Raw genomic sequence first — 12,889 nt, forward strand, 5'->3', positions numbered from 1 at the left:
AAGCTAACGTCTTAGCTTCAAACAATTAGTCTTTGACAAAGGCTAAGTCTCGGAGACAAAGTGTTTGAAAAAGTCTAAGTGTTTAAAGCTAACGTCTTAGCTTCAAACAATTAGTCTTTCACAAAGACTAAGTCTCTAAAAAGAGACAAAGTGTTTGAAAAAGTCTAAGTGCTTAAAGCTAACGTCTTAGCTTCAAACAATTAGTCTTTGACAAAGGCTAAGTCTCGGAGACAAAGTGTTTGAAAAAGTCTAAGTGTTTAAAGCTAACGTCTTAGCTTCAAACACTTAGCCTTTTTTCAAAGACTAAGTCTCTACAAAGAGACAAAGTGTTTGAAAAAGTCTAAGTGCTTAAAGCTAACGTCTTAGCTTCAAACACTTAGTCTTTGACAAAGACTAAGTCTCGGAGACAAAGCGTTTGATTAAGGCTAAGTGTTCAAAGCTAACGTCTCGGCTTCAAACAATTAGTCTCGCTCAAAGGCTAAGTCTCTCAAAAGAGACAAAGTGTTTGAAAAAGTCTAAGTGCTTAAAGCTAACGTCTTAGCTTCAAACAATTAGTCTTTCACAAAGACTAAGTCTCGGAGACTATGCGTTTGATTAAGGCTAAGTGTTCAAAGCTAACGTCTCGGCTTCAAACAATTAGTCTCGCTCAAAGGCTAAGTCTCTAAAAAGAGACAAAGTGTTTGAAAAAGTCTAAGTGCTTAAAGCTAACGTCTTAGCTTCAAACAATTAGTCTTTCACAAAGACTAAGTCTCGGAGACTATGCGTTTGATTAAGGCTAAGTGTTCAAAGCTAACGTCTCGGCTTCAAACAATTAGTCTCGCTCAAAGGCTAAGTCTCTCAAAAGAGACAAAGTGTTTGAAAAAGTCTAAGTGCTTAAAGCTAACGTCTTAGCTTCAAACATTTAGTCTTTCACAAAGACTAAGTCTCGAAGACTATGCGTTTGATTAAGGCTAAGTGTTCAAAGCTAACGTCTCGGCTTCAAACAATTAGTCTCGCTCAAAGGCTAAGTCTCTAAAAAGAGACAAAGTGTTTGAAAAAGTCTAAGTGCTTAAAGCTAACGTCTTAGCTTCAAACAATTAGTCTCCCTCAAAGGCTAAGTCTCTACACATTCAAACTCAGTGTTTGAAAAAGGCTAAGTGCTTAAAGCTTACGTCTTAGCTTCAAACAATTAGTCTCCCTCAAAGGCTAAGTCTCTACACATTCAAACTCAGTGTTTGAAAAAGGCTAAGTGTTTAAAGCTAACGTCTCGGCTTCAAACAATTGGTCTCGCTCAAAGGCTAAGTCTCTACACATTCAGACTCAGTGTTTGAATAAGGCTAAGTGTTCAAAGCTAACATCTCGGCTTCAAACAATTAGTCTCGCTCAAAGGCTAAGTCCCTACAAATTCAGACTAAGCGTTTGAATAAGGCTAACTGTTTAAAGCTAACGTCTCGGCTTCAAACACTTAGACTCGCTCAAAGGCTAAGTCTCTACACATTCAGACTAAGCGTTTGAATAAGGCTACGTGTTCAAAGCTAACGTCTCGGCTTCAAACATTTAGTCTTGCTCAAAGGCTAAGTCTCTACACATTCAGACTCGCTGTTTGAATAAGGCTAAGTGCTCAAAGCTAACATCTCAGCTTCAAACAATTAGTCTTGCTCAAAGGCTAAGTCTCTACACATTCAGACTCGCTGTTTGAATAAGGCTAACTGTTTAAAGCTAACGTCTCGGCTTCAAACAATTAGTCTTGCTCAAAAGCTAAGTCTCTACACATTCAGACTCGCTGTTTGAATAAGGCTAAGTGCTCAAAGCTAACGTCGCAGCTTCAAACAATTAGTCTTGCTCAAAGGCTAAGTCTCTACACATTCAGACTCGCTATTTGAATAAGGCTAAGTGCTCAAAGCTAACGTCGCAGCTTCAAACTATTAGTCTTGCTCAAAGGCTAAGTCTCTAAGCCAAAGCGTTTGAACAAGGCTAATTGCTTAAAGCTAACGTCTCCGCTTTAAGCACTTAGTCTTGCTCAAAGGCTAAGTCTCTACACATTCAGACTCGCTGTTTGAATAAGGCTAAGTGCTCAAAGCTAACATCTCAGCTTCAAACAATTAGTCTTGCTCAAAGGCTACGTCTCTAAGACAAAGCGTTTGAACAAGGCTAAATGCTTAAAGCTAACGTCTCCGCTTTAAACACTTAGTCTTGCTCAAAGGCTAAGTCTCTACTCATTCAGACTCAGTGTTTGAATAAGGCTAAGTGTTCAAAGCTAACGTCTCGGCTTCAAACAATTAGTCTTGCTCAAAGGCTAAGTCTCTACACATTCAGACTCGCTGTTTGAATAAGGCTAAGTGCTCAAAGCTAACATCTCAGCTTCAAACAATTAGTCTTGCTCAAAGGCTAAGTCTCTAAGACAAAGCGTTTGAACAAGGCTAATTGCTTAAAGCTAACGTCTCCGCTTTAAGCACTTAGTCTTGCTCAAAGGCTAAGTCTCTACACATTCAGACTCGCTGTTTGAATAAGGCTAAGTGCTCAAAGCTAACATCTCAGCTTCAAACAATTAGTCTTGCTCAAAGGCTACGTCTCTAAGACAAAGCGTTTGAACAAGGCTAAATGCTTAAAGCTAACGTCTCCGCTTTAAACACTTAGTCTTGCTCAAAGGCTAAGTCTCTACTCATTCAGACTCAGTGTTTGAATAAGGCTAAGTGTTCAAAGCTAACGTCTCGGCTTCAAACAATTAGTCTTGCTCAAAGGCTAAGTCTCTACACATTCAGACTCGCTGTTTGAATAAGGCTAAGTGCTCAAAGCTAACATCTCAGCTTCAAACAATTAGTCTTGCTCAAAGGCTAAGTCTCTAAGACAAAGTGTTTGAAAAAGGCTACATGCTTAAAGCTAACGTCTCCGCTTTAAACACTTAGTCTTGCTCAAAGGCTAAGTCTTGCTAAATTATACATCGCTGGTTGCTAAAGGCTACAAATAAACAACAACAACACCACGACAACTTTATTGACTCACTCTACAAATCCAGCTGCTCACACACTGCATTGCGTCCGCAATGACAAAAATAACACACAACTCAGCCGCACTGGAACGACAATGACAGTCATTCGTCAGGGGACCTCCTACTGACACCCACGCTCTGCTCCTAACGCCTGCTCCTCTCCATCGGCACCTCGCTCCTGCAAACAAACACAGACAGAGACACACATGATTCTCCTGTCACACCATGCCCCGCATTCATGGCACTTCGCTTCCACAAGCCGCCGCAGCCTCACCTCAGCTCTAGAGACATCCGTTAGGCACTACAACAAAACAAAGGAAGACACTGTTAGTGTCCGCCCTGGCCTCGCCGTCGGAATCTCCCCTCGACGCAGCCACACTCAACCGCACCTGCACACAGTCAAGCACACACAGAACAACACTTCACCATACACAGTTAAACAAAATATAGCTACTTTCCTGACATGCTTGAGACCAAAGACTTGGCACTTGCCCCTCTTGGTCTTCTCTGCTGATCGGTCTTCTCTGCTGATCGCCCTCCTCCGTCCTGAAACACACAAACACATGGACACACGACCGATCAACCTCATGAAGCACCCACACCGCTTCCTCATAGAGCAGCAAGACAGCACACCTGAGTTCCGCCCTGGCCTCGCCGTCGAAATCTCCCCTCGACTCAGCCAAACTCAACAGCACCTGCACACAGTCAAGCACACACAGAACAACACTTCAACATAAACACTTAAACAAAATATAGCTACTTTCCTGACATGCTTGAGACCAAAGACTTTGTACTTGCCCCTCTTGGTCTTCTCTGCTGATCGCCCTCCTCCGTCCTGAAACACACAAACACATGGACACACGACCGATCAACATCATGCAGCACCGACACCGCTTCCTCATAGAGCAACAAGACAGCACACCTGAGCTCCGCCCTGGCCTCGCCGTCGGAAGCTCCCCTCGACGCAGCCAAACTCAACAGCACCTGCACACAGTCAAGCACACACAGAACAACACTTCAACATAAACACTTAAACAAAATATAGATATTTTCCTGCCATGCTTGAGAACAAAGACTTTGTACTTGCCCCTCTTGGTCTTCTCTGCTGATCGCCCTCCTCCGTCCTGAAACACACAAACACATGGACACACGACCGATCAACATCATGAAGCACCCACACCGCTTCCTCATAGAGCAGCAAGACAGCACACCTGAGCTCCGCCCTGGCCGTAGCCTCGACCCCTCCTCGACAGCGCCGCCGACAGCAGCACCTGCACACACACAAACATAAAGAGAAAACCACCGCTTCGTCACAACCGGCCAATGACATAGACGACAAGAGATCCGAGACACACAGTGCTTCTTTCTTGCCTCACCACACAAACACTCCTCCTCGCCTCTCCTGGTCTCCCTCCTCCATCCTGCAAAACACAAACACATGGACACACAAGACATCAACATCAGCATCAGCATGCTCCGCACCATCGACAGAACTTCCTCCTACAACAGCCAGACCGCATACCTAAAACTCCGCCCAGGCCATCACCTGACACTTAGGTCCCTCCCCAAACAGCCAGAGCCAGCAGCACCTGCACTCAAACACACAAAGAGAGAAACAAACAACAAACACTTTAAACACAAACACCAGAGCTCCACAGCCTCATTCCATTCCATTCCATTGCATGCAAACACACACACACACACACACACACACCCACATGCCTACACTAAAACAACCCCACACGCCGACTAATCAACCTTAACCCCCGACACAAAAAACGACGCAATGGACGACGCAACGGACGACGCAACGGACGACGCAACGAACGACGCAACGAACGACGCAACGACCGACACGACGCAACGAGCGACGCAACGACCGACGCGACGCAACGACCGACGCGACGAACGACGCAACACGACTGCCATCTACGTAAGCACAACTCTGCCCCAAAAAAACACTTGACCAGAAACACACTCCACCCAACTGCACATCTACACTACGACTACACACAACACCATGCTACAAGCTACAACCTACACCCCGCCCGAGCTACACGTCAAACACGACCCAAGCCCCGACTCGAACACACATCACTACCTAACAGCTGGACTCTGAACCACATCTGTCACACCTACACACACAGACAAACCAACAAACAAACAGACTGACAGACACACACACACAAAAGCCAAACAACAGAGAAACAAAAAACAATATGACTATTTTTTCCCCCATGACAAGACTGCTACTAAACGTGCACTTTCGCCACCATTACCTGCCTCTGGGTCCTCTGGATCTCTGCCTGACAGTCTGGGCCTGAGAGTCTGAGCCTCCAACCTGCACACACAAAAAAAAAAATAAACCTACATTCCTTTAGACTACTTCTCCTTCACCCCTCTCATATTGAAACTATGTGCAGCAAAGAAAGGCACCTACCCCATTTACACGCTGGACACAGCCTCTCAGAACTTCCCCTCGACTCCGTCGGACTCAGCAACACCTGCACACAGTCAAGCACACACAAAACAACACTTCAACAGAGACAGTTAAAAAAACAAAAAACAAAAATTAAGAAACACCATTTTCTGACATGCTTGAGACCAATAAGTTAGCACTTGCCTCACAAGACACTCAAACCTCCTCAACCCTCTTGGTCTTCCCTGCTCATCGCCCTACTCCACCCTGAAACACACAAACACAAGGACACACGACCAATCAACATCATGAAGCACCAACACCGCTTCTTCATAGAGCTGCAAGACAGCACACCTGAGTTCCGCCCTGGCCTCGCCATCGGAATCTCCCCTCGACTCAGCCATACTCAACAGCACCTGCACACAGTCAAGCACACACACACAACAACACTTCAACATACACAGTTAAACAAAATATAGTTATGTTTCTGCCATCCTTGAGACCAAAGACTTTGTACTTGCCCCTCTTAGTCTTCTCTGCTGATCACCCTCCTCCGTCCTGAAAAACACAAACACATGGACACACGACCGATCAACATCATGAAGCACCAACACCGCTTCCTCATACAGCAGCAAGACAGCACACCTGAGTTCCACCCCGGCCTCGCCGTCGAAAGCTCCCCTCGACTCCGCAGCACCTGCACACATTCAAGCACAAAGAACAACACTTTTCAACATAGTTAGTTCAAAAAAAATACATATATATTTTTCTGCCATGCTTGAGACCAAAAATTTTGTACTTGCCCCTCTTGGTCTTCTCTGCTGATCGCCCTCCTCCGTCCTGAAAAACACAAACACATGGACACACGACCGATCAACATCATGAAGCACCAACACCGCTTCCTCATAGAGCAGCAAGACAGCACACCTGAGTTCCGCCCTCGCCTCGCCGTCGGAAGCTCCCCTCGACTCAGCCAAACTCAACAGCACCTGCACACAGTCAAGCACACACAGAACAACACTTCAACATAAACAGTTAAACAAAATATAGATATTTTTCTTACATGCTTGAGACCAAAGACTTTGTACTTGCCCCTCTTGGTCTTCTCTGCTGATCACCCTCCTCCGTCCTGAAAAACACAAACACATGCACACACGACCGATCACCATCATGAAGCACCAACACCGCTTCCTCATAGAGCAGCAAGACAGCACACCTGAGTTCCGCCCTGGCCTCGCCGTCGAAAGCTCCCCTCGACTCCGCAGCACCTGCACACAGTCAAGCACAAAGAACAACACTTCAACATAGTTAGCTCAAACAAAATACATATATATTTTTCTGCCATGCTTGAGACCAATGACTTAGTACTTGCCCCTCTTGGTCTTCTCTGCTGATCGCCCTCCTCCGTCCTGAAAAACACAAACACATGCACACACGACCGATCACCATCATGAAGCACCGACACCGCTTCCTCATACAGCAGCAAGACAGCACACCTGAGTTCCGCCCCGGCCTCGCCGTCGAAAGCTCCCCTCGACTCCGCAGCACCTGCACACATTCAAGCACAAAGAACAACACTTCAACATAGTTAGTTCAATAAACATACATATATATTTTTCTGCCATGCTTGAGACCAAAGACTTAGTACTTGCCCCTCTTAGTCTTCTCTGCTGATCGCCCTCCTCCGTCCTGAAAAACACAAACACATGGACACACGACCGATCAACATCATGAAGCACCGACACCGCTTCCTCATAGAGCAGCAAGACAGCACACCTGAGTTCCGCCCCGGCCTCGCCGTCGGAATCTCCCCTCGACGCAGCCAAACTCAACAGCACCTGCACACAGTCAAGCACACACAGAACAACACTTCTACATAAACAGTTAAACAAAATATAGCTACTTTCCTGGCATGCTTGAGACCAAAGACTTTGTACTTGCCCCTCTTGGTCTTCTCTGCTGATCGCCCTCCTCCGTCCTGAAAAACACAAACACATGGACACACGACCGATCAACATCATGAAGCACCGACACCGCTTCCTCATAGAGCAGCAAGACAGCACACCTGAGTTCCGCCCTGGCCTCGCCGTCGAAAGCTCCCCTCGACTCCGCAGCACCTGCACACAGTCAAGCACAAAGAACAACACTTCAACATAAACAGTTCAAAAAATATACATATATATTTTTCTGCCATGCTTGAGACCAATGACTTAGTACTTGCCCCTCTTAGTCTTCTCTGCTGATCGCCCTCCTCCGTCCTGAAACAAACAAACACATGGACACATGACCGGTCAACATCATGAAGCACCGGCACCGACACCGCTTCCTCATAGAGCAGCAAGACAGCACACCTGAGCTCCGCCCTGGCCGTAGCCTCGACCCCTCCTCGACAGGGCCGCCGACAGCAGCACCTGCACACACACACAAACATAAAGAGAAACCCCCCGCTTCGTCACAACCGGCCAATGACATAGACGACAAGAGATCCGAGACACAAAGTGCTTCTTTCTTGCCTCACCATACAAACACTCCTCCTCGCCTCTCCTGGTCTCCCTCCTCCATCCTGCATCCTGCAAAACACAAACACATGGACACACAAGACATCAACATCAGCATGCTCCGCACCATCGACAAAACTTCCTCCTACTACAGCCAGACCGCATACCTAAAACTCCGCCCAGGCCATCACCTGACACTTAGGTCCCTCCCCAAACAGCCAGAGCCAGCAGCACCTGCACTCAAACACACAAAGAGAGAAACAAACAACAAACACTTTAAACACAAACACCAGAGCTCCACAGCCTCATTCCATTGCATGTCCTCTTCCAGCCTGCACTACACAGAAAAACACACAGAACATCAAGTACTGCCACACACAAAGTCCAACTCCCATTTCAATACATAGGCTAAACACTACTGACCTTGACTCCGCCCTGGCCGTGGCTGCATCGAGTCCCACTTCTGCAGGCAATGCTACACACTCTCCCAGTCGGCGACAGACAGCAGGGCCAAGAGGAAAGAAAGCAGAGATTAATACAGGCAAACTGTCACACCACTACAGCGAGCAAACATAAACATTGAGCTATGTTGTCAGACAGACATTCACTCACCTGATTTCAGACATCGCTCCAGATCGTCTCCCACATCCTGCACAAGACAAACAGACACAACATGAGCATCAAATAAAAACCAGACAATGCTGCAGCTGCAGCAGCAGCAACACTATCACATTCTGCAAGAGGCTTACCTGGACTGCACCTTGAAGTCCTCCATGCCATTCTTCTGCCACATGACTTGAACCAGAACCACACCACCAATAGAAGCCCAGCCAGGAATAACACCTGCTGGACAAACAGACAGACAATCAAACAGACAGACACACACACAGACAGACCATCAAACAGACAGACACACACACAGACACACACACAGACACACACACAGACACACAGACAGACAGACAGACAGACAGACACGTGCCGCAACGACTACGCCAAAACGCCACACCGACTCATCGACCTGACCACACGCCACAGCTAAACGCACGTCCGACGTCACGAAGCCACGACAACGCTCTCACGCAAACCGAACACAACCGACGCGCAAACGCACTCGACCGACCACGACACAACACGATACGACACGCCAAAACCCGCACACGCAAACCCACGACTCAAGCCAACGCACAACTCTGTGCCTGCCACAGACGTTGCCACACCACTACACAACAAACCCAGCCCAGACAAAAACAACACACACAGACAGACACACAGACAGAGAGAGAAGCTCCTCAGGATCAGCTGCTCCAACCTGCTAACGACAAAGACAAAACAACATTAGCCAGACACTCACAACAAAAGCACAAACACTCACAAGACAAGCACTTGAAATGTTGCAAGAGGCTTACCTGGACTGCGCCTTGAACTCCTCCATGCCATGCTGCGACAAGATGACTCGACCCCGGACCACACCGCCAAACGAAACCTGCGCACATACAAACACACACACACACACACACACACACACAAACGCCTGCCTCATCGACCCTAAACCGACACATCGACCCGAGCCCCGAGCCAAAGAAGCCGAAACCCGCAACCTCGCAAGCCGAAACCCGAAACCTCGCAAGCCGAAACCCGAAACCCGAAAGCGACGCTTTCACGCAAACCGACCCGCCGCGCACCCACATGCCCACCACACACGCACTACTACACCCGGCCGCACACTTGCTCGGGACGCGCACCACCGCTACGACGACACACAACACCATGCTACACGCTACAGCCCGCACAACCAACACGTCGCGACCTCACGCAATCCCTACTCCGACACGCTACACTACCAAACAGGTGGCCACCAAACCACGCCTAGCACAACTACACCTAACACAGACAGACAAACAAACAGACAGACACACAGAGAGAAAAAACAAACACACACGTGCATGTTTTTATTAGGACAGGAACGCTGCCTGGAGTCGCCCTCGCTCGCCTCCTCTCAATCGGCCCTCCGGATCAGGGCCTCGGCGTCACCTCCTCCGACCTGCAAAGAAGCACAACATTATTTTGGCCTCATTCATCTGCACAAAAACGAGCCCAATGACAACGCCCTCTTTTCTACCATGTGTACGAAAGGGGCCTACCCGCTCTCCACGCCGTCCACTGCCTGATCCGACTTCTTGCCCCGCTCAGACGCCGACCGCTACCTGCTGAAAAGATCCACAAACCACAAGATGACATACATGCTTCCATGTAGACACACGGAGCTCGCTTTGGCCAAGTGCATCCACTCACCTGGGCTCTCGTCATCCTCTGCATCACCAGCAGGTGGCGGACTGGAGCTGCACCACGGCCACGGCCTCTCCTCCCCAGGTCACCCTCCTCCATCCTGCAACACACAAACACAAGGACACCCATTAAAATTTAAGCCACGTCGCTCCACACCATCCACAGCAGGTTAGACGCCATACCTGAGCTCCACCCTGGCCACGGCCTCACAGCTGGGTCCCCCACACAGCCAGCGGCAGCAGCACCTACAAACACTCTCTCACACACACACACACACAAAAACACACACACACACAAAGAAAGAAAGAGACAGACAGAAAGAGAAAAAGAAACGCATTACCGCAACCGTCGCTTCGACACACATATTTCGAGAGACATTTCTTGAGAGATCAAACAAGTTGCTTACTCTCTCGCAGCGGCTCCGCTCGCCCTCACGTTTAGCGCCGCCATCCTGCAAAAAAGGGAGACACAAACAGACAGTCAACACAGAGTTGCAACACCACTCGCCCCAATCCGCCATGTTCGACACGGCATTTTCAAACCTCCGACGAGCTGCTGAACCCACCTGCTGCAGCGACCTCCTTCGCCTCCATGCTGCTCGCCTCCTAAAACACACCACTCTCCACACCCGTCGGGCCACACACACTTGGCCACGACGACGACGACCGCGCAGCCACTTCACCTAGACCCTAGCGCTGGACTCGACTACGCTACCTGTCCACACGGACCCTTCTGTGCGCGCCCTTGTGTGCACGACCGCACGTGCACACCCCATCTTCTCGCACAGACAGGCCCGTGTACTCTTGTTGGACTCTGACCTACTCCAGGAAACTTTCTGCGACTTCAACCACCTTAGCCTAGGTGTGCGAGCGGTGGTCGCTCGCACACCTAGCCCAGGTTTCCCTCGCTGACTACGCTCCGCTGCACGACACCTGCGCTGCAGCGCCACATCCAAGCCACTTTGTACACGTCCGCACGTGCACCCTTCGGCTGGTGGGATTCTCCAACTTTTGGACCCTAAGGTCCACCTGTCCGTCCACACAACCCCCCCGGCCGTTGTGTCCACGTCCGCACGTGCACCCTTCCATGCCTGCTTCGCCCATTGCGGCCGGGGTCAGAACGCTTGCTACCACACAGCCTGTGTTAAAAGGTACCCCCCTCCTGATACACGACACGGCGTGCCAACACAAAAATATATAGCCGTCCCATTCCCGTCCGCTACTTGCGGGCCCCTGTGCACTCTTGACTAGTCGCACTCCGTCGTGCAATCTAGACTAGTCAGATTAGTCACCTGTCCGTCTGTGCACTCATACCTCTCGTGTATGCTTTCCCAACTTGTAGCGGACATACGCCCCGTGTACACGTCCGCACGTGCACACCCTTCCGATGTGTGGGACTACACTGAACTATCGCAAACGGTTAACATTACCTCTTACACTGAGCACCCGTTGCTCTTCTGCGACCAAGGGCCACATGAACAGAAAGCGATAGTTCAGTCTTGCGCAGTGCAGGTGCACTTTAGCGTTAACAGGAACACAGTAGAAAACAACCGTGCCTCCGGCATCTCATTTAACTGTGACGCCGTTGGCAGGAACTACTTCCTCGGCCTCAAGCAGTCATTGGCCAAAGAAGGCGCTCGAAATGAACAAGCGGCGCTGGGCGCTGCTCGCTCACTTCGCTACAACATACTACGGTCTTACTATTACATGATTACAAAGGCATGTTGCCAGGACGGCCACTCACATGCCACTTTTCACATTTAACTGTGAAAAAGTCTTACAGTCCTTCTAAAGGACAGGACTACCACACACCTCCTCTATCGGCTGCTCGCACACATAGACCAGGCTGTAAAGGCGGCCGCACCGTCTGCCCAAATGCGGCTAGCACACAAGTGGGAATAAGATGCGGATCAAGACAGGTGGTCTACGCGGAGGAAAGCCGTTTTAACACAGGCTGCAGCTATACACTGCTAAGCCTACCGGGCACACCGAGCCCAAAACAAAAGCGCGCACATTCACACACACACACACACACAGAGACAAACACAACGTTGAGCAGCATGCTATCCTCCATCGAGGTGGCCTCCGGCTCAGCTCCTCGATCCTGCAGAAAACACAACAAACACAGAAAAACAACGCATTGTGGTTACAAACAGAGTCTCCACACAGCTTGGCCACATCCACAAAGAGTCAATGTGCGTCCGCTTACCTCCGACCCGTCCGGGACCCCCGAGGTGCTAGCTACTGGAACGCCGACTTTTTAAACCCGCCAAGCACACCGCTTCCGCCCCCAAACACACCTCCCTGCCCGCCTGCTATTGGCTATTGGCACGTGTGCTCATTGGTGCTTGGCCCCGGATTGGACCACGTGGATTCAAAAATGGGGAGGAGGAGCCTGCAATTAAGGTCACGCTGACCCTCGTGACACAAAGCGGCAGCGACACGCTTTTCACGACCCACACACAACAGCTGATGGGAGGACTTGCACCACCACCGCCAGTGAACACCGCTGTCACTCAAACGCTTCAGACAACCCACAGTTCACATTTTTACACATGCCTTCCCGTGTGTGTGGGTGTGTGTGTGTGTGTGTCTGTGACTTGCCCATCACTAAGAATCCACAACCATCTCCTATTCCCTGTTTCTGTTTGTCCCTCCTTATTTCACTCACTCACTCACACACACACACACACACTGAATTCCAAGTAACAAGTAC

General features: G+C 49.3%; 1 protein-coding gene across 15 annotated transcripts; it reads right to left on the reverse strand.

Annotated features, from left to right (window-relative positions):
• Positions 1–3,129: 3,129 nt before the first annotated feature.
• On the reverse strand, positions 3,130–10,460 carry LOC121177642. 15 transcript variants are annotated; one of them, XM_041031930.1, is made up of 21 exons: positions 10,357–10,460; positions 10,181–10,274; positions 10,030–10,095; positions 9,828–9,929; positions 8,635–8,728; positions 8,498–8,534; positions 8,309–8,369; positions 8,053–8,119; positions 7,906–7,957; positions 7,739–7,798; positions 7,609–7,645; positions 7,453–7,504; positions 7,329–7,365; positions 7,164–7,225; positions 6,884–7,076; positions 6,760–6,796; positions 6,604–6,655; positions 6,480–6,516; positions 6,033–6,376; positions 5,742–5,945; positions 4,055–4,092 (listed from the first exon to the last, which is right to left on the reverse strand). In XM_041031930.1, exons 9-19 carry the CDS (start codon positions 7,954–7,956, stop codon positions 6,095–6,097), a joined length of 900 nt encoding a protein of 299 aa, XP_040887864.1. In that variant the 5' UTR covers position 7,957; positions 8,053–8,119; positions 8,309–8,369; positions 8,498–8,534; positions 8,635–8,728; positions 9,828–9,929; positions 10,030–10,095; positions 10,181–10,274; positions 10,357–10,460; the 3' UTR covers positions 4,055–4,092; positions 5,742–5,945; positions 6,033–6,094. The 15 variants fall into 15 exon arrangements, with proteins under 15 accessions (XP_040887872.1, XP_040887864.1, XP_040887863.1 ...); XM_041031929.1 differs by having other exon boundaries at positions 6,033–6,227; positions 6,315–6,376; positions 7,164–7,365; XM_041031927.1 differs by having other exon boundaries at positions 7,164–7,365; positions 10,030–10,092.
• Positions 10,461–12,889: the final 2,429 nt, after the last annotated feature.

This window comes from Toxotes jaculatrix, chromosome 24 (genome assembly GCF_017976425.1).
Source record: "Toxotes jaculatrix isolate fToxJac2 chromosome 24, fToxJac2.pri, whole genome shotgun sequence".
Taxonomy (NCBI): domain Eukaryota; kingdom Metazoa; phylum Chordata; class Actinopteri; family Toxotidae; genus Toxotes; species Toxotes jaculatrix.

Bases quoted from the DNA above. Each gene is read 5' to 3' on its own strand.
- LOC121177642 (XM_041031927.1), bottom strand. From the start codon at position 7,949: ATGGAGGAGGGAGACCAGGAGAGGCGAGGAGGAGTGTTTGTATG. The intron at 7,505-7,608 runs GCAAGTACTAAG...GACTGTGTGCAG, and splicing joins AGCAGAGAAGACTAAGAGGG to GTGCTGCGGAGTCGAGGGGA. The intron at 6,656-6,759 runs GCAAGTACTAAG...GACTGTGTGCAG, and splicing joins AGCAGAGAAGACCAAGAGGG to GTGCTGCGGAGTCGAGGGGA.